Source organism: Macrobrachium nipponense, chromosome 30 (genome assembly GCF_015104395.2).
Source record: "Macrobrachium nipponense isolate FS-2020 chromosome 30, ASM1510439v2, whole genome shotgun sequence".
NCBI lineage: Eukaryota > Metazoa > Arthropoda > Malacostraca > Decapoda > Palaemonidae > Macrobrachium > Macrobrachium nipponense.
In genome coordinates, this window is record NC_087218.1 from 9,873,572 (window position 1) to 9,894,429 (window position 20,858).

Genomic DNA, 20,858 nt, shown 5'->3' on the forward strand with positions numbered 1-20,858 from the left:
TTTGGGGAAAATTTGTGTAAATTTCATATTATATTGTATATGCTTCCTTGTTTTTTTCAAAATGTACTGTTTTCTGGAAGAATAACTTGTTTACTGCGCGTATCCTCCAAGGTGTGGCTACCCTCAGGTGTTTCCTCGTTTCTGTAGAGTGAAATCGCCCTTATTGCTAATCTTGTAGTGTCAGTTTGGATATTATGCGTTCTTTTAATTATGTTTTCCTCTGTAAAATCAGTTTGCCTTAGTAAAGGGTCTGAACAGACCGAAAGTACTCGGCTATCTCGCTTTTTCCTTTTTTCCTTCGTGGCAAAAACCTTTATATATATATATATATATATATATATATATATATATATATATATATATATACATTGTGTCCCTGTATCATAAGAATTGACAGCAATGTCCCAGAAGTTCACTTGATCATTTCCAAACTCAGAAATCATATAATACAACAGAACACGGAAACAGTGGTGAGTCCTTTTATCCTACATTTGTCAGAACATTGAAGATTATCTCATCCCCACGGAGGGAGTTAGTCATAGAGGCTGTGACGCAACATAGTATCAGACAATAATGCAAAAGCCGTGAAAACAGCAGTCATCTCATATTTCTACAGTCCCTATTTTAGAACAAGTATGAAAGTCGTTTCTGTAATTAATAAAGAGAAGTTCCTATTACAGACGAAATCTGGTATTTACGACCAATACCAATCACCCAAGCCGGCATTTTGTGAATTTGATCTCTCTCTCTCTCTCTCTCTCTCTCTCTCTCTCTCTCTCTCTCTCTCTCTCTCCTCTCTGCATACAACACGGCAACAGGCCTTTCAAGTTTCACCTCTATTTTTTTGTGCACCTTTTGTGGGGGGGGGGGGGGGGATAGGTGGCGGCGGAGGCCTAGTGAAAAAAAAAAAAAGTTACCTCTCAACATCTTAGCTGGAGCAACATTGCGTTGTCTATTGGTAACCCTTTTTTTGTAATAGGCTCACCCCTCTCTATCTGTTGAAGCCTACCGGCTGTGATGAAAAATTTCAATGGACATTTTTTTACGTAATCCCCCATAGTCTACGGCGGACGGGATTAGTTTTTGCACATGCGCAGTTTGTTCCCTCTACGGCTCAGAATGAATGAGGAAAAGGGTTAAAAAGAAAAAAAACTGTTTGAAATAATGTGGGATCTTTGGTTTGTATGCTAATTAGAATAGACGAATAAAAAAAAAGTTGAAAATTAATTTATATATATAGTCTTTGATATCTAAGGGTTACCACGAATGACAAAATACGAAAAAATGGGAAATAATTATGGTGGGTGAAGACAAAGTAGTCGGGAATAATGTGTGTGATTTCTGTTAACGTGAAGGAATAATGAAAATGTAATATGTGATATAATGTGACCCTTCGGAAATAGTAGAGACGAACAAATCAGATGAAAATGAAAAAAATAAATATATAACTAAATAAAGAACAATTATGTCAACAGAATTTTTTGTGATTATAAAGAAAACTACAAATGAGAAAATGTGAAAAAAGTAGTTAAAATAAATATGATGAGGGAAAATAAAATTCCAACTTGCCCTCTGCTGTTTAGGAATGGGAAACAATTACGGTAAATTAATGCGTAGTCATTGCCTCGTAATCAGAATGAATGATGAAAAATGTGGAATAATGGTAAGAACAAAAAACAAATATACGAAAAGTAGTATTAATTAATTAGTTTTTTCCATCGACACCAGACGAAATTGATTGATAGAAACCAGGAAGTGGCGGTATAAATGAAATTCATAGGGTAAAATAATTTGGATGTTAACTGATTTAGCTGTTGATTTTGGGACTCTGACAGACAGCGTCGACGGAATTCAATTACAGAAAATCACAATAAACAATTGAAAGAGATAAAGAAGAGAGAAAAAATAGCTATTGCTGTAAAACATAAACTTCACGCCAAACTCCGAGCCTTTATTGAACACGGAAAATATACTATATGGATTATTACTAATTGAAATGTGCGTTCTTCTGGGAGTGGGTCCCGTATTGGGGAGGTGTTTTGGGGGGAAGGGGTGACGGGACTCGGCTCACGGGAAGCGTAGACAAAGCTTAATGAAAAGCTCGCCAAAAGAGAGAGAGAGAGAGAGAGAGAGAGAGAGAGAGAGAGAGAGAGAGGTACAGAGAGAGAGATACAGAGAGGGCGACAGACAGACAGCAAGAGATAGATAGAGAGAGAGAGAGAGAGAAAGATACAGATATATATATATAAATATATATATGTATATATAGATAGATAGATAGATAGATAGATATATATGTATATCTATCTATACTATATATATATATATATATATATATATATATATATATAATATATATATATATATATATATATCTATATATATATAATATATACATATATAGAGAGAGAGAGAGAAAGATGCAGATATATATATATATATATATATATATATATATATATATATATATATATATATATATATACACATATATATATATATATATATATATATATATATATATATATAATATATATATATTCATATATGTATATATATATACAGATACAGAGAGAGAGTACAGAGAGAGAGAGACGGGACAAAAGAAGCTAAATAGGTGTAAAATAGCGAACATAGACGTCACGCCGAACTCGCTGGTCTTCTCGTTTGACCAGAAGCTACGCACGAATCCCGAAAACCACTCCATTTGCAGATGATGGGTGATGATGACAAAGGCCCGTCATATCACCCGTCATCATCACCCGAGTAAACCATCACCGCAAAACCAGACAGACGGACAGGCAGAAGCCAACCGGGCATCACACTGCCTACGCTCACTCATTCGTTGTTTTTTTTTTTTTTTTTTTTTTTTTGCTAATCAGGCCTTGCTACATATGAAAGGGGAAGGCCCGCTGGCACCGCTCAATCAACCAGAGTTGCCAGTTTCTTCAACTCGTAATGAAAAACGCTACTGGGAATCGGGCTTTGTCCCACTGTCTGTCAGTCTATCGTTATGCTACAGGTGTGATTCCAGGGGGGAAAAAAGGAATGACTAATTAGTCTCTTCGTTATTATGCTATCTATAGATCCTAAATACACGTAAGCAACGCACTGCTATTCGTGGACATTTTGACTCACCCGCGGTAGTTGGCAACACTGTGTTGATATCCTAAGCGAGTCCATCTGGACAGTTTCGTGTTGCGTTTTTGCAACTCTGTCGGGCCTGTGAATTCAACCCACGTGGGACCCCGGGCCACACCCCTTCCTCGCTGGCCCCTTCCTTTCTTTTCACGTCCTTCCCTTTCTTTTTTTTAACCTTTTTTTTCCTCTGTCTTTTTTTTTATCGGCCTCCCTAGGCCCATCCCATCCCATGCTGTGGCAATGACGACCCCTAAGCCTCTCCAGAAGCCGTTGATTTTGGTTGTGTTGTTGCTATTGCCAGGGCCTATACCCACCGTGCCCAAGTAATGCCCATTATGCTCTCTCTCTCTCCTCCTTTCAACGTTTCTGTTGCTTTTTAATTTAAAGGTACCGGATGTCCTGATTTTGGTTGTGTTGTCGTTATTGCCAGGGCCTATACCCACCGTGCCCAAGTAATGCCCATTATGCTCTCTCTCTCTCTCTCTCTCTCTCTCTCTCTCTCTATAAGCGTTTCTGTTGGTTTTTAATTTAAGGGTACCGGATGTCCTGGAATGAGAGGGTCCTTTCCCGGTAAGTATAATATTTCCGAGCTGTAACCGAGTATCGGGCCCTTTCCCTGAGAAAAAAGAGGGACGCTGTGTCTTAAAAACTAACCATAGAATCCTCTTGTAAATAATTTCATTACGTTTCTAACACCCAAATTTATCGGGTGATATATTGAACTAACCTAACCTAACCTAAGGGGTATGGCAAAAAAAAAAAAAGAAAAAAAATGTTTCTCACGCCCAAATTTCTCTGGGACTACTTTGAACTAACCTAACCTAACCCAACCTAACCTAACCTAGGGGCATTGCTTAAATAAAAAAGAAAAAAAAGGCTGCTGCAATACTAGTATACATCTCGGAAATTTAATTCCCGATTCTTCGTCAGATAATTAATAATAATTCTTAAGCCTATAATATTGAAGTGGTAGTAATCGTATGAGCAATAGTCATCATATGAACTATTCTTAATTATCTAAATCCTATGTACAGCAGCAACTAGTAAGTAATGATACAAATCATAATAATCTTAATAATCGTAAAAATAAAAGAAATAAGAAATGCGCCGTTAAAGATGCACAAACAAAAGAGAATAAAAAAGAAAGAAATGGAAGTCAAGGAGGTTATTACGTAACAGGGGGCGGGGGGGGGGGGGGGGGGGGGGGCGGGGGGGGGGGGGGGTTGGGGGGGGGGGGTGGGGGGGCGTTGGGGTGATGAAGGGGAATGCATCCGAAAAGGGTGTGTGACGAAAAAAAAAGAATGTACACCCTCCTCTTCATGCACAGGTGCACAGGCTGCATAGACAGGTGCCGAGGGGTGCCCCAATGCAGCTGCTCTGGTACATTTAAAAAGCTATTTTTAAATTTCGGCTCGTTTTATTTTAATACATTTTTATTTATCTTTTTTTTTATTTATAATAACGTGGCAATTTTTAAATTTAGGCCCGTTGTATTTTAATACATTTTCTACTTAATTTTTTTTTAAATTATTTTTCAATAAGTAGGGTCTCTTCTTTCTGTATATCCATATGAAAAGGTTTTATCTCCTGTTACACCTTTCAAACTTCCTACCGTCAATTTCCGTTTCTGCGCTGAATGACCTCATAGGTCCCGGTGATTGGCCTTTGGCCTGAATTCTATATTCCATTATATATTCAATCCTTATCTCTGTGGTCATTTAACTGCGTCAGCCGTGGGCTCAAGATTAAATTAATGTGTTTGACTTTAACTATAGTAGTCATTTACGAATGAGTATTCATCTATAATAGTCATAGTTAATGTCTAGCTGTGATAGCCACAGGTTAGACATAATCTACCTGTCAAAATCGTATGATAGGGAATATGTTCTGTAACGATAACCTGTCAGTGGTTATCTAACCAAACCTTATCAATTATTGAACTATAGTGGCCATGTTTTAATATAACCATTATAAATTGTTATAAGTTAGGTTAAACTAAAAAGTAAGTGGATTTTTCGTGTAGTGTTTAGGTTGCATGGCTAACTGTAACCAGCGTTTTGTCTTTGCATTTTTATTTCTGTTTCATTTCTTTCGGTTACGTCCTCCTTGGCTGTTCGACTTCTTTAGGATTCTTTAACAATTAAATTTATCTAACAAGTAGACTAACCGACCGAATGATATATATATATATATATATATATATATATATATATATATATATATATATATATATAAACACGTATGTGTGTGTCCAGGTATCTTTGCAGTTTTCCCATTTCATTAGCCTCTATTAAACCTGAATGGGCCATAAACAATTTGAAAACTGACAAATTACCAAGCAAAACATTAAATGGCGAACGCGTAAACAGTCTTTTTTTTTTATTAACGTTGATTTCTTAAAATTATTAGAATTCCTTTCATTAGTGTCGCCTGTCGCACGAAATAGCAATTCCATCACGTGAGCTGACGGCAGAAATTTCTCATTTCCGCCTTGAATGGTACGTCATTCTCGCCTTCGGGGCCTCTCACGGAACCCCAAATACCAAACAAACCGCCCGTTTGTGACTCCGTTTGTATGTGCGCGTGTTTGTTTAGGCGAATATGTGTGTATCTGACGCATAGAATTGCTGGGTCTAACTCAAATCGCGAGATGTATAGGATCCACCGAGTACCATTTTAGGGTGGTGTTTTGTTTATCATAGTCTGTCATTAAAATGTATTTTTTTACGTTTTCTTTCATAGCGTCATCTCGCCCGTCCCACTTTTATATCGTTCTATAGCCGTAACAATTTTTCTCGATGCACTGTTCTGTCTTTGTTTTAAATATCTGTTTGGTCCTTTCTCTTTATATTTTGCTGTGATTCTAATCACTGTTCGTCCCTGTTCTGTTGGCATGTGCCCGTAATCAATGTTAAGAACATATGTGGGACGAAACCATTGGTTGTTAGTATATGGTTTTTAATAGTCTTCATTATAATCATCTGCATAAACTGACGCTGTCACGTACTTGATAACAGCAGGAGTTTATTTAAATGTAAGTTTATGTAACGTCTAAGATTAGGCTTAACGAACTGCTTTAGTTAACCCTGAATTCCCAATAGTTAAAGTAGTGAAAATCGTTATATTTGTAGGCTTAACTTAGCATTTTATTACGATAGAAAAATGCAATTGTACGCTGAGAATTACAGCGCAAAGTTCACTTTTGATAATATTTCTGATTTCCATATAATTTTTTAACTGATACAGCGTCTAGGTAGGTATGTGATGCTGCTAATATGGTAGAAGTTTCCAGTTTAAGGGTTTCACACTAGAATCAGCAGTAAGAGTATGAAAATACAGAGTTGGCATTTGTATTTTTGCCTCTTTCACGGAGTCAGTGTTTATAGGAAAAAAACGTCTCAGTGTTGAATATATACCGCTATCAGTCGACCTATCCGTGTATGGACTTCAGCTGCATATTTGAGTCGAGAAAAGGGAATTGTATATATATATATATATATATATATATATATATATATATCGAGCTACAATGTCCTTTAATATCTAATTCGCTCTATTCATATATGCTTAACCGAAGGGGAATTTTTTCTCGATAATAGATTTGCCTGGACCAGGGCGCGAACCTATGGATCCTTTCAAACCCAGGAAACGTCAGTGAAGCTTTACCTACTACACCACCGCGAGAGGTGTAGTAGGTAAAGCTTCACTGACGTTCCTGGGTTTGAAAGGATCCATAGGTTCGCGCCCTGGTCCAGGCAAATCTATTATCGAGAAAAAATTCCCCTTCGGTTAAGCATATATGTAAAATATATTAATTCCGGGGTAGAGCGAATTAGATATTAAAGGACATTGTAGCTCGATATATGTATATGAATCACGGAAATGTGATATGACTTATATATATATATATATATATATATTATAGTATATATATCTAATATATATATACTATATATATATATATATATAAGTGTGTGTGTCGCTTTTCATGGCGAATAAATACATTTGTCTTATTTTACAATTTCATGTAAATAATCGTCCTGCCAATATAGATTACATAGGCGTATGTTTTTACCTGTATATCAAATTCTTGAACACAGTATAACATTAAATAAATACGCTATATTTTATTAGAATAATTGTTCTGTACTGTTTAACATCCGCGTTACTTATTTTTTTACATTTTCATTCTAATAGATACATCTTAAATACCGTATCCTAAAATTCCTGTATCTTTAACTCAACGCGAAACAGCTTTTTCAGAACTTTTTAGGCTCTTCCATAGACCTTCCTACGCCCCCTCTATCAAGAATAACAAAGTAGTTGATAGACGATTACAGTAAAGTAAATACCTTGAAATTGTGTATTGTAGATTTATATATATATATATATATATATATATATATATATATATATATATATATATATATATATATATATATATATATATATAATTGCGTTAGCGAGCACGGAAGGACCAGTGTTACCACGAGCCCAGCTTAATCTAAGAACAACTAATTGCAATTTGTATTTATTGGAGAGTTTATATTTCATCATCGAAATAAAGGGAAAGAATACTGGAATGATATTGATAGGAACATGGAAATTTGGGCTACTGAATACTTTATTGGATACTATCTAGTTAGATGATGAGCATCTTTAATTATCTTGGACAGACGCACGCACGAGTGTGTAATATATTATATATATATATATATATATATATATATATATATATATATATATATATATATATATATATATATATATTATATATACATTATATATGTAATTTATATATATATTCATGTATATATATATATATATATATATATACATATATATATATCATATATATATATATATATAGTTTACTTTTCGTCTTACTAGCTCTTCAACACGGAGCAGGCCACCCAGTAACCACCCCAGCTCCCCCCATCCCCAAAAATCTTCTAGACACATCAAAAAGAAACCAAACTTTGGCCACAGAAGGTCAAAGTTCTTAAAACAGAATCAATTATCCCAAGACAAGACTCAGAGGATAACTGTTATCCTACTTTCTCTCTCTCTCTCTCTCTCTCTCTCTCTCTCTCTTCTCTCTCTCTCTCTCTATAAGGCGCCGAAATCTTGGAAATGCCATTATGCATTCTGCCACAACAATGAGCAAGGCATTCTCGTAGTCTCTTTGAACGCGCACTTGACTACGATCCCAGTGTTTTTCGCACGATTTAATAACCAGCATCAACAAACGATAATGAAAAACTAATTTACTTAATGATCGCGACTATTTTCTGCGCCTCTTGTCTCTCTCTCTCTCTCTCTCTTTGATTTAATTACCGACTGTGCAAACAGAAGCAATGTTACACCATTCATAGTGATTCCAGATATCCACGAACGGTGTAGTATACATGAACTGAAAAGAAATATTTTTCGTAAGCAATTATTAACGTCTCTCGCACCGCCAGGAAAAGTGGTAGACTCGCTGCTGCTTACGACCAAGTGGAGAAAACTGTAGAATTAACGGGAAATAAATTTGCATATTCCGTGAAGCTATTCTCTTAATGGATTTCTACTTCTTCTTTTTTTCCTAGATTCTCATTCCTTGGGAAATTCATTTGCCTAAAAGGACGCTTGCAACAAGGGGGCTGGAGATGACGGGAGAGAGAGAGAGAGAGAGAGAGAGAGAGAGAAGAGAGAGAGCGAGAGAGATCGAGAGGGAGTGGCAGAAGAAAAAAAATGGAGGGGATACAGAGGTCATAAGCGAGTTCTGGAGAGGTCAGGGAAGTTTGAGGTTGGTGGGGGGGGGGGGGGGCGGTTGGGGGTGAGAAATGATACGAAAAGGAAATATTTATAAAAATGGCTCTAAAAACATGGCGGGAAGGAGAAACTACGGAAAGAAAACAAAAAATGGAAAGGAAGGAAGAAAGGAATATGGAGAAGTGCTGGGTAGATGGTGTCTGGGTTGGGTGGGGGGGTGGGGGACGGGGGTAAAAATGTTTGTAAAAGTGGACGAGATGGTGACAGATAAAATGGCGGGAAGGAGAAGACACTATAAATGGAAAGGAAGGAAGAAGGGAATATAGAGAAGTTCTGGGTAGGGGGTATCTGGGTTAGGGGGGGGGGAGCGATGGGTGGGGGGAGATCAAGACGAGCAGTAAGAGACGGAGCAGCGCGGTCGTGTCCTCCCTCGTCCCCCGAAAACGGATTTAATTGTCTTTCACTAACAACGTTACGGGCCGGTAGATGCTCACAGCTCCTGAGCGGTTCCTGGTTATTAGAAGAAAATGCTTTTTACGTTTTTAAACTGGAGACGATAATGACATTCTTCTCCGTAATAGGAGAGAGAAACAAGGCATTGCACGGGTGTGCGCGCGCGCAGGTGGTAACGGTTGCGAGTACACACACAAACACACAGACGCATATACAGTATATATATATATATATATATATATATATATATATATATATATATATATATATATATATATATATATATATATATATATATATATATATATATATATATATATATATATATATAAAGAAAATTTGAAAATACAGCACTGTTACACCAAAGGTTATATGTATATATATATATGTCTGTGTGTATATATATATATATATATATATATATATATATATATATATATGTTATATATATATTTATTGATACATATACAAGTGACAGATTTCATGCTTCACATCTAAGGATCGCCTATGCCGTAACTTTTGGTGTTCATGCAGATTCGAAGACTTTCCCTTTTATATACAAATAGTATATTACTACATTACTTAGCTAAATCATTGAATCAGCGGCCGTGCTATTTTCGTCTTCTCTTCTTCTTCTTCTTCTTCTTTCGTTATCAAGTACACATTATCATCTTTCTTGTTGTTCTCCCGACTTTTGTAAGGATTGATGAACTGACTAACCTTTTTTTTTTTAAATTAATTGTATATATACACTTCACAAGTCCTCGCTACGTTCCAGCTGAAATGAAAACTACTGACTGGTAGTACCTACTAAAATAATAACTACCGGCTAGTTATTCCTTAAGGGTTAATACTTTGTGATTACCCAACATTCATTGTTCATTTTCATTAGCGCGTATTCATTATATAATGTGTTATTTATATTAAACATTTTAATACGTATCCAATCGTATTTACTTTTCACTAAATTACTCGTTGGCTGTTGCCTTTAACTCACTTTGTATTCTATTTTAATTTTGATTTCGAAGAACGCTTAATAAAACGTCCGTTCATACTCACCTCGTCGCCATTTTCCTCTCAAAATTACGAGACTGAAAAGGAGAAAAAATAGAATGAAAAAAAAAATTACTCAAACAGTGTTGCCTGTAATACGCTATCTATATAGTACAGCTCTTCAATTCTCCATTCCTAACATTTTGCAATACTCTCTCTCTCTCTCTCTCTCTCTCTCTCTCTCTGATGTACGTTCTTTTGTTGCAACTGCCCCGTTGGCGATCACCCATCTGTCTCTGGGTGTATCTGCCAATCATAGCATTTAGCAATGTGTCCTCTGTCCTCTTTTGTACGTCTGTCACGCGAAGCATTTGGCTTTGAAGTTTTTTCTTTTTTTTCTTTTATTCCTACGCCTTTTTAAACGAGGCAACGTGTTTTTTTCCGGATATTTGAACAGTATTTGTGATCGGGAAAATAAATGCTTTCTGTTTGTCTGTCTGTCGATCTGTTGGTATGGAAATTAGTAATTGCCTGGGTCTCTAAGTGAATGGATAAGTTAATCTGTAGTTAAGTACTTAAATAGATAAGTAAATGGATAAGTTAATCTATAATTGATTAAGTAAATATATAGGTGAATCGATGAGTTAATCTATAATTAAGTAAGTAAGTAAATAAATAAGTGAATGGATACGTTAATCTATAGTTAAGTAATTAAATAGATAAGTGAATGGATAAGTTAATTTATATAGTTAAGTAAGTAAATAAATAAGTTAATGGATAAATTAATCTATTGGTTAACTAAGTAAATAAGTAAGTGAATTGATAAGTTAATCCATAGTTAAGTAAGTAAATAAATAAGTAAATGGATAAGTTAATCCATAGTTAAGTAAGTAAATAAATAAGTAAATGGATATGTTAATCTATAGTTAAGTAAGTAAATAAAGAAGTAAATGGATAAGTTAATCTATAGTTAACTAAGTAAATAAGTAAGTGAATGGATAAGTTAATCCATAGTTAAGTAAGTAAATAAATAAGTTAATGGATAAGTTAATCTATAGTTAAGTAAGTGGATAAGTTAATCTACAGTTAACTAAGTAGATAAGTAAGTGAATGGATAAGTTAATCCAAAGTCAAGTAAATAAATAAATAAGTAAATGGATAAGTTAATCTGTGGTTAAATAAGTAAATCAAACAAAACATTAAACGACGTAGGATAGAAAAGTTGAGATTATCGATGAAATATAGGAATAGCGGAGACTAATACAAATTAAGGATCTTTATTAGATAGTGACCCCAAAGCAAATAGAAAACTATCATGGCAGGTTCCCAATTGGCATTCCGACTTCAAAAGCAAATAGAAAACTATCATGGCCAGATAATTTCAATTCGCATTCGACTTCAAAAGCAAATAGAAACTATCATGGCAGGATTCAAAATGGCATTCGACTTCAAAAGCAAATAGAAAACTATATGCAGATTCCGGAATTGGCATCGACTTGGGGCAAAAGCATCTCCGACCCTTCAGCAAAATAGAAAACTATCATGGCAGATTCCCAATTAGCATCCGACTTCAAAAGCAAATAGAAAAACTATCATGGCCAGATTCCCAATAGGCATTCCGACTTCAAAAGCAAATAGAAAAACTATCATGGCAGATTCACCAATGGCATTCCGACTTCAAAAGCAAATAGAAAACTATTATGCCAGATTCCCAATTGGCATTCCGACTTCAAAAGCAAATAGAAAACTATCATGCCAGATTCCCAATAGGCATTCCGACTTCAAAAGCAAATAGAAAACTATCATGGCAGATTCCCAATTGGCATTCCGACTTCAAAAGCAAATAGAAAACTATCATGGCCAGATTCCCCTGAATGGCATTCCGACTTCAAAAGCAAAATAGAAACTATCATGCAGATTCCAAAGGCATTCCGACTCAAAAGCAATAGATAAACTATCATGGCAGATTCCCAATCTGCATTCCGACTCAAAAGCAATAGGAAAATATTATGCCAGATTCGGAAATTTGCATTCCGACTTTCAAAAGAACTAGAAAACTATCATGCCAGATCCCAATAGGCATTCCGACTTCAAAAGCAAATAGAAAAACTATCATGGCAGTGTATTTCCCAATTGGCTTTCCGACTTCAAAAGCAAATAGACAACTATTATGCCAGATTCCCCAATTGGCACCGACTCAAAGCAATAGAAAAACCTATCATGCCAGATTAACATAGGCATTCCCGACTTCAAAAGCAAATAGAAAAACTAATCATGGCAGATTTCCCAATTGGCATCCGACTTCAAAAGCAAATAGGAAACTATCATTGCCAGATTCCCAATAGGGCATTCCGACTTCAAAGCAAATAGAAAACTATCATGGCAGATTCCCAATTATGGCATTCCGGACTTCAAAAGCAAATAGAAAAAACTATTATGCAGATTCCGAATTGGCATTCCGAATTCAAAAGCAAATAGAAAACTATTATGCCAGATTCCGAATTGGCATTCCGACTTTCCCCCCCCAGCAAATAGAAAACTATCATGCCAGATTCCCAATAGGCATTCCGACTTCAAAAAAAAAAAAAAAAAAGCAAATAGAAAAACTATCATGGCAGATTCCCAATTGGCATTCCGACTTCCAAAAGCAAATAGAAAACTATTATGCCAGATTCCGAATGGCATTCGACTTCAAAAGCAAATAGAAAACTATCATGCCAGATTCCCAATAGGCATTCCGACTTCAAAAGCAAATAGAAAACTATCATGGCAGATTCCCAATTGGCATTCCGACTTCAAAAGCAAATAGAAAACTATTATGCCAGATTCCGAATTGGCATTCCGACTTCAAAAGCAAATAGAAAACTATCATGCCAGATTCCCAATAGGCATTCCGACTTCAAAAGCAAATAGAAAACTATCATGGCAGATTCCCAATTGGCATTCCGACTTCAAAAGCAAATAGAAAACTATTATGCCAGATTCCCAATTGGCATTCCGACTTCAAAAGCAAATAGAAAACTATCATGCCAGATTCCCAATAGGCATTCCGACTTCAAAAGCAAATAGAAAACTATCATGGCAGATTCCCAATTGGCATTCCGACTTCAAAAGCAAATAGAAAACTATTATGCCAGATTCCCAATTGCATTCCGACTTCAAAAGCAAATAGAAAAACTATCTGGCAGATTCCCAATTGGCATTCCGACTTCAAAAGCAAATAGAAAACTATCATGCCAGATTCCCAATAGGCATTCCGACTCCAAAAGCAAATAGAAAACTATTATGCCAGATTCCGAATTGGCATTCCGACTTCAAAAGCTAATAGAAAACTATCATTCCAGATTCCAAATTCGCAAGTTTTGGTAATTACATGCCATTTCGATCTTACAGATCAATCCAGGCTTAGATTTGGAATTCGAGATGGGGTGGCCGTGGGGGTTGTGGGGGGAGGTTCGCAGTTGGGGTGGGAGTTGAGACTCCTCTTTCTGGCTGATTATTTGACCTAATACCATAAAACTTCCGTCACAATTTCCAGGGTCACCTGCTGAAGATCCAGTTTGACCAACCTCCCTCTTTCATCCAGGCTTGGACTCGCCATTGATTGATTGATTGATTTAATAATTTGTGTGTAAATGTCCCCCTGAAACAATGCTAACCCGAAAACGATCGTCTGGAATCGACAATGGATGGAGGTTTCATCCATAAACGATCGTCTGGAATCTACAATGGATGGAGGTTCCGTCCATAGACGATCGTCTGGAATCGTCAGTGGAGGGTGCATCCACAAACGGTCGTCTGGAATCGGCAATGAATTGAGGTTCCATCCACAAACAAATCTTCTGGAATCGACAATGGAGATCATCTGGAATCGACAGTGGAGGTTCCATCCACAAACGATCGTCTAGAATCTACAATGGATGGAGTTTCCATCCACAGACGATCTTCTGGAATCGTCAATGGAAATCGTCTGGAATTGACAATGGAGGTTCCATCCACAGACGATTGTCTGGAATCGACAATGGATGGAGGTTCCATCCACAAATAATCTTCTGGAATCTACAATGAAAATCGTCTGGAATCGACAATGGATGGGGGTTCCATCCACAGACGATCGTCTGGAATCGACAATTGATGTGTTCCATCCTCAAAAGATCGTCTGGAATCGGCAGTGGAGGTTCCATCCACAAACGATCTTCTGGAATCGACAATGGATAGAGGTTCCATTCACAGACGTTCGTCTGGAATCGACAATGGGAGAAGGTTCCGTCCACAGACGATCTTCTGGAATCGACAATGGAGATTGTCTGGAATCGAAAATGGATAGAGGTTCCATCCACAGACGATCGCCTGGCATCGATAATGGAGACCGTCTGGAATCGACACTGGAGATCGTCTGGAATCGACAGTGGAGCTTCCATCCACAGACGATATTATGGAAACGAAAGTGGAGATTCCATCCACAAATGAACGTCTGAAATCGACGGTGAAGGTTCCATCCACAGACGATCGTCTGGAACCGACAATGGATGGAGGTTCCATCCACAAACGATCTTCTGGAATCGATAGTGGAGATCGTCTGGAATCGACAATGGATAGAGGTTCCATTCATAGAAGATCGTCTGGAATCGACAATGGAAGAAGGTTCCGTCCACAGACGATCGCCTGGAATCGACAATGGAGATCGACTGGAATCGAAAGTGGAGATTCCTTCTAAAAACGATCGTCTGGAATCGACAATGAAAATCGTCTGGAATCGAAAGTGGAGATTCCTTCTACAAACGATCGTCTGGAATCGACAATGGAAGAAGATTCCATCCACAGATGATCGCCTGAAATCGACAATGGAGGTTCTATCTCTTGACAGTTGCGTCGCCGTCGACGAGAGACGGCGATTATTCGCCGGGAGGCTCCGATGATCATTTCATAACAAGTGTCGTTAACGGACATTCAACTGGTGGTCTTGTCACTTAGAGAAATGACAGCAGCTTCTCCGCTTAATTTATTCATACGCGGCGCAGGGGCCGGCCTTGGAGAGAGAGAGAGAGAGAGAGAGAGAGAGAGAGAGAGAGAGGTGGTGGGGGGGAGAGAGAGAATAGAATTTACAATGGATAGAAGTAGGAAACAAGAGAGAAAAAGGTTGAGAGAGAGAGAGAGAGAGAGAGAGAGACATTTAAGAGTAGATAGAATTAGGAAACGAGAGAGAGAGAGAGAGAGAGAGAGAGAGAGAGAGAGAGAGAGAGAGAGAGAATTTACAGTGGATAGAAGTAGGAAACATGAGAGAAAAAAGGTTCTGACAGACAGACAGACAGACAGACAGAGAGAGAGTAAATAGAATTAGGAAACGAGAGTAAAAGGTCGAGAGAGAGAGGGAGAGAGTGAAAAATAAATTACAGCGGATAGAAGTAGGAGACTTGAGAAAAAAAGGTCGAGGGAAAAGAGAGAGAGAGAGAGAGAGAGATTTGATTCTTGAGAGAGAGAAATATTTGATTCTAGAGAGATCGAAAGAAAGGAGATTGATTGATTGATTGATTGATACTATATTAATGTAGCATCGTGACAACTGAAAGAAAGGAGAGAGAGAGAGAGAGAGAGAGAGAGAGAGAGAATTCTATAGATAGGGGGATAAATCGCTAGCTAGCAAGGGAAATATAATTTAGAAAATAGAAATAGTCGAATCCAGACGAGAGAATGACAACTCAGAAAATTTTGTAATCAAGAGAAGGCCCTTCTAAAAGCAGACAAAACAGACAGACAGACAAGCAGAAGGGCGCATTCAAACAGACGGTTGGATGGACAGGCCAAGACGAGAAAAGGGACGACGAGCACGTTTGGGCAACGGGGTAGGGCGCAAGGGCATGTTGCCCTCATTACCATATCGCATCCATAGAATCGGTCCAGTCGAGCGCAATCTCACGCGCAGGAAAGAGAGAGAAAAAAAATGATAGCAAAAAAGGATGTGAACACGCTTCGTGTCCAGAGATATCCAACACCCAATTTTTTTTTTAGAGAGAGAGAAAAAATTTAATTTTGTTTTATAGTTAAATGAGGTTGAGACAAATACTAGGAAACATTTTATTAAAAAGGTTATTTTCAGCAAAATAGGATGTGAACACGCTTCGTGTCCAGAGACATCCAATACCCAATTTCTTTTAAAAGAAAAATTTTTATTTTATTTTATAGTTAAATAAGGTTCAGGCAAATCCTATAGGAAGCATTTTAATAACAAGACGCTCTGTGTGAAGGAAACCTTCCCCTTCATCTTATTATTGTAGAACTTTGCAAAACCTTCAAACCCATAGGGAGTTTTTTTTTATTAACAAAACTATTTGGACACTGTAAAGGAAATCTTCTCTTTCGTCTCATTATTGTAAGACTGCAAAACCTTAAGACCCATAGGGAGTTTTTTTTAATGCTGCCTTTCCAACGAAAAACCTTTGGAACTATTTACCTAAGAAAACCTCGATTTTTAATTCATTGGTCCAACGAAATGTGAGCCAATCTTAGACTTCACGGAAGAGCCTCGTCTTTTATGAAACGGGGCGTCACAATATCCACTGGAGGAGGAGAAGGAGGGGAGAGGAGGAGGAGGAGGAGGAGGAGGAGGAGGAGGAGGGTCATACCCTTCTGGTGACGACATACGAGGTGACGGCCAGTGAGTGATGGGGGCATCTACACGAGGGAGAAAAGGCAAAGAAGAGGCAAGTTGGGACGGGTTCCCAGTGGTGGCACGGGGCGAGGATGCCCGAACCCGTGCAACATAAAAACTTGGGATGCACAATAGGAACCATTCTCTCTCTCTCTCTCTCTCTCTCTCTCTCTCTGGGCAAGACAAAAAAATTGGTAGCATGCCCCTTAAGAGAGGGAGGAGGGTAGGGATACCTAGAGTCTACGGAGGGAGGGGGGGGGGTCGGGGGGTGGGGGGTGTAGCTAACATAGAAAATATGCTTTGAAAGATACTGTTGATGTTCGATGGGGGTGTGTGGGTGGGGGGGTTGGGGATGGAGGTTGAAATGGAAGGAAGGAAGTGATTGTTGAAGGGGGGTTGTGGGGTATAGTGAAAAGCTCCTGTCAGTTGGGTAGCAAGGGCAGCAGTCTACTGTTGCACGCTGGTCACGCCGCAGGGCAGAAGAGGAGAGAGGGACCTCTGGAGGAGACGCAGAAGATGGAGATGGAGAGGTTAGTCTTTGCCTGTTTAAGTGATTTATGTATATTTATGTATTTCGAGATTCATAGCTCGGCGTCTCCCTTAGCTTGTCACATCTTAATTGAAAGTGGCTCCAATCTTCGGATACTAGCAATTGACGTTGAATGATCACATCTTGAGTTAAACAGTAATACAGTTTTATATCAATTTCAATAACGAGTAAACATTGGTTCTCTTAGATTACATTATCAGACGTCATTGGTAAATTTACCATAAATAACAGAAATTTTTTTATTTTACATTTTGTTTTACAATGATTAATGCATTCACATTTATAACGTATATATATATATATATATATATATATATATATATATATATATATATATATATATATATATATATATATAGTATATATATATATATATATAGATATATATATATATTATGTGTGTTCGTACTTGGGTGCATGCTTGCGTGCTTGTGCATTTCTTTCGCAGCCATATTCATAAAGCATGAATATCTCTGCACGTGAATACAAGCGTTAGGCTGTCTCTATTTATGCATGTTTTGCTACTGAACCATGCCCGTTTATGTTAGGATACATCGTGTATGTATATGTATATATATGTGTGTGTGTATGTGTGTGTATGATCACTCAGACGTCAACCGCATCCAGTATCACTCTTATTTTAGTGCCCACCCACCCAACCCCGAACCGTTTAGGCCAATATCAAGGAGCCTCTGTGTATTTGAAGCTGATCATCATCCTCCATTTCATCTCCTTAGAACACTCTCTCTCTCTCTCTCTCTCTCTCTCTCTCTCTCTCTCTCTCTCTCTCTCTCTCAGAGATCACAGACAACCAGAGATCACAGACAAGCAGCCTCTTTGCCTGGATAATTTAATTGGAGGCCTATCTCGCTTTATTGGATTTTTGCTCGCCGCGTAGGCCTAGTTTGGGACGAACGCTCTCGTTAAACTCGAACGTCGAGGGAAATTCACAACTCTGCCAGGTTGTGGAGGTTGTTGCGTAGCGAACCGAGCGAGTGTTCGCTGGTTGTTAGGTTGTTTATGTTGTGATTGTTAAGTGGGTATCAGTAATTATTATTTTTTCGCTTGGGGCAATGGTTTTATTATTATTATTATTATTATTATTATTATTATTATTATTATTATTATTATTATTATTGCTGTTATGAAATCAGCTACATTCCAGGTTGTAGGTTGTTGTGGATTAACGGTATTTAACCACCTATTATTATTTTTTTTTTATTTTTTTTTCAATAGACAGTATATTCAATAAAACCTGTAATCATACACATCTTTAAATGAATGTACTATTACATAACTAGGAATTTGTTTCTCATTATTATTATTATTATTATTATATCTATTATTATCATTATTATTATTATTTAAATTCAGTATTACCATGTGTATATGGTGGACTAAGTATGTATACACAGGTAATATAACACCGGGTAAACTCGCTATCACTATTATCACTCAAAATTTGTCCACGAGACATCAGTGTGTGATAAATTGATAACATTTTAACGGCTAATCTACCACGTTACGTTCCTGTTTTGGAAAATCTAATAAAAAAAAAAAGGGGGGGGGGTGGGGGGGGGGGGGGGGGGGGGGGGGGGAAAAAAAAAAAAAAAATTTAAAAATATATTAATGTATTTAATATATATAATAATATGATAATACAATATTATAATAATACATATGTTATATAATAACATATATAATAATAAAATTATGTATATATATGTTATATATTATATAAATATTTTAGATGAGATTTATCTTCCCGCCACTGGCCAGTGGCATAAGGCTGAATATATATTATATTATATATATATATATATATATCTATATATATGATATATACATATATAAATATATGTATATATATATATATATATATATATTATATATATAATACAAATGTATAAAATACATATATATATATATATATATATAAATATGTATATATATGTATATATGTATATATGTATATATATATATATATATATATATATATATATACCTACAATTATGCAAAAGTTATAGTCGCAGGAAACTATAACTCAGTTTCAAAAAGTTGTTTTTTGACTGGGGAAAAAAAATAATATAGTTTTTTGTATTCTATCGAGTTCTGTATTTCATTCTTCATATTCTGATCGCTCCAGCAGCTGGCCCAGCTATTAATGCGACTGGGAAACGAAAGAAAGATTCAAAATTCTTTTACAGGCCGAAAGAATATCATGATTTTTTAAGTGTTCTGTTGGCCTTTCGTTCGTCACGGAATTTTTGCTGAAAGAAATATTCGCGAGACTTTTAGTAGACGCAGGTAATTCGCTGTGAATTATGTTATAGCTTCAGTTTGTTCCAACCTGAACTAGATTCACTTCATTCGCCTTAGATTAATTCATTACGCTATTAATCCAGAGGAGATATTTTATTATTATTATTATTATTATTATTATTATTATTATTTATTATTGTTATTATTATTCGGTAGTAGGTGAAACCTATCAGATGGAATAAGCCATAGCTCTTTGGCTATTTATTTATATAATTAATTAATATATACTATATATATAACTATATATATATAATTACTATATATATATAATATAAATATTATATAATATATTCTATTATATCTATATATAATATAAATATATATATATTATAATATATATATATATTATAATATATAATATAATATATATATAATATATATTATATATGTATATATAATATATATAATTCACAAATTTTTATATATGTATATATATATTTAGTTGTATATATTTCTGTAATATAAGTTAAATTATATAAATATTTATATATATATATATATAGATAGTTATTATGATCTATATATATACTACTATATATAACTATATTATATATATATATAATATTACATTTTATATGTAATTATATATTTATGTTGTATATATTTAATGTATATAAGTATAATAATATGCAATATTTAATTATAAAATTTAATATAATATATATATTAGTATAGATTATACGATGCATAAAATCCCCAAAGATGATCATTTCCCCCAAGCCATCAATCAGCAGGAAAGGAAGATTGCCAAAGCGCCCCGACGAGAAACAGCTGATCAATGTAAACACACTGTTGACACACCGAATATTAAAAAAGGCAAAAGCATCAGGATGACATCTTATGGAAAGGAGTACTAGATCCCATTGGTAAGTTTGTTTACTCGGAGGGGGGGTTGGGGTGGGGGGGTGGGCGAAAATATACCTCGTCGAAGGTTCTCTATCTCAAGGGATACGACTCTTGTCTGATGAATGGCTAAATAAATAATAATGCCA

The 20,858-nt window shown here is 36.2% G+C and overlaps 1 protein-coding gene across 1 annotated transcript in view; it reads left to right on the forward strand.

Moving 5' to 3' along the window:
* The first annotated feature begins 14,869 nt into the window (after positions 1-14,869).
* The window catches only part of LOC135201969 (RNA-binding protein cabeza-like), a 7,051-nt gene continuing 1,062 nt past the window's right edge, over positions 14,870-20,858 (forward strand). Inside the window, exon 1 of the mRNA XM_064231246.1 lies at positions 14,870-15,044. Coding sequence (XP_064087316.1) covers positions 14,870-15,044 — 175 coding nt within the window. The remainder of the gene's footprint in view (positions 15,045-20,858) is intronic.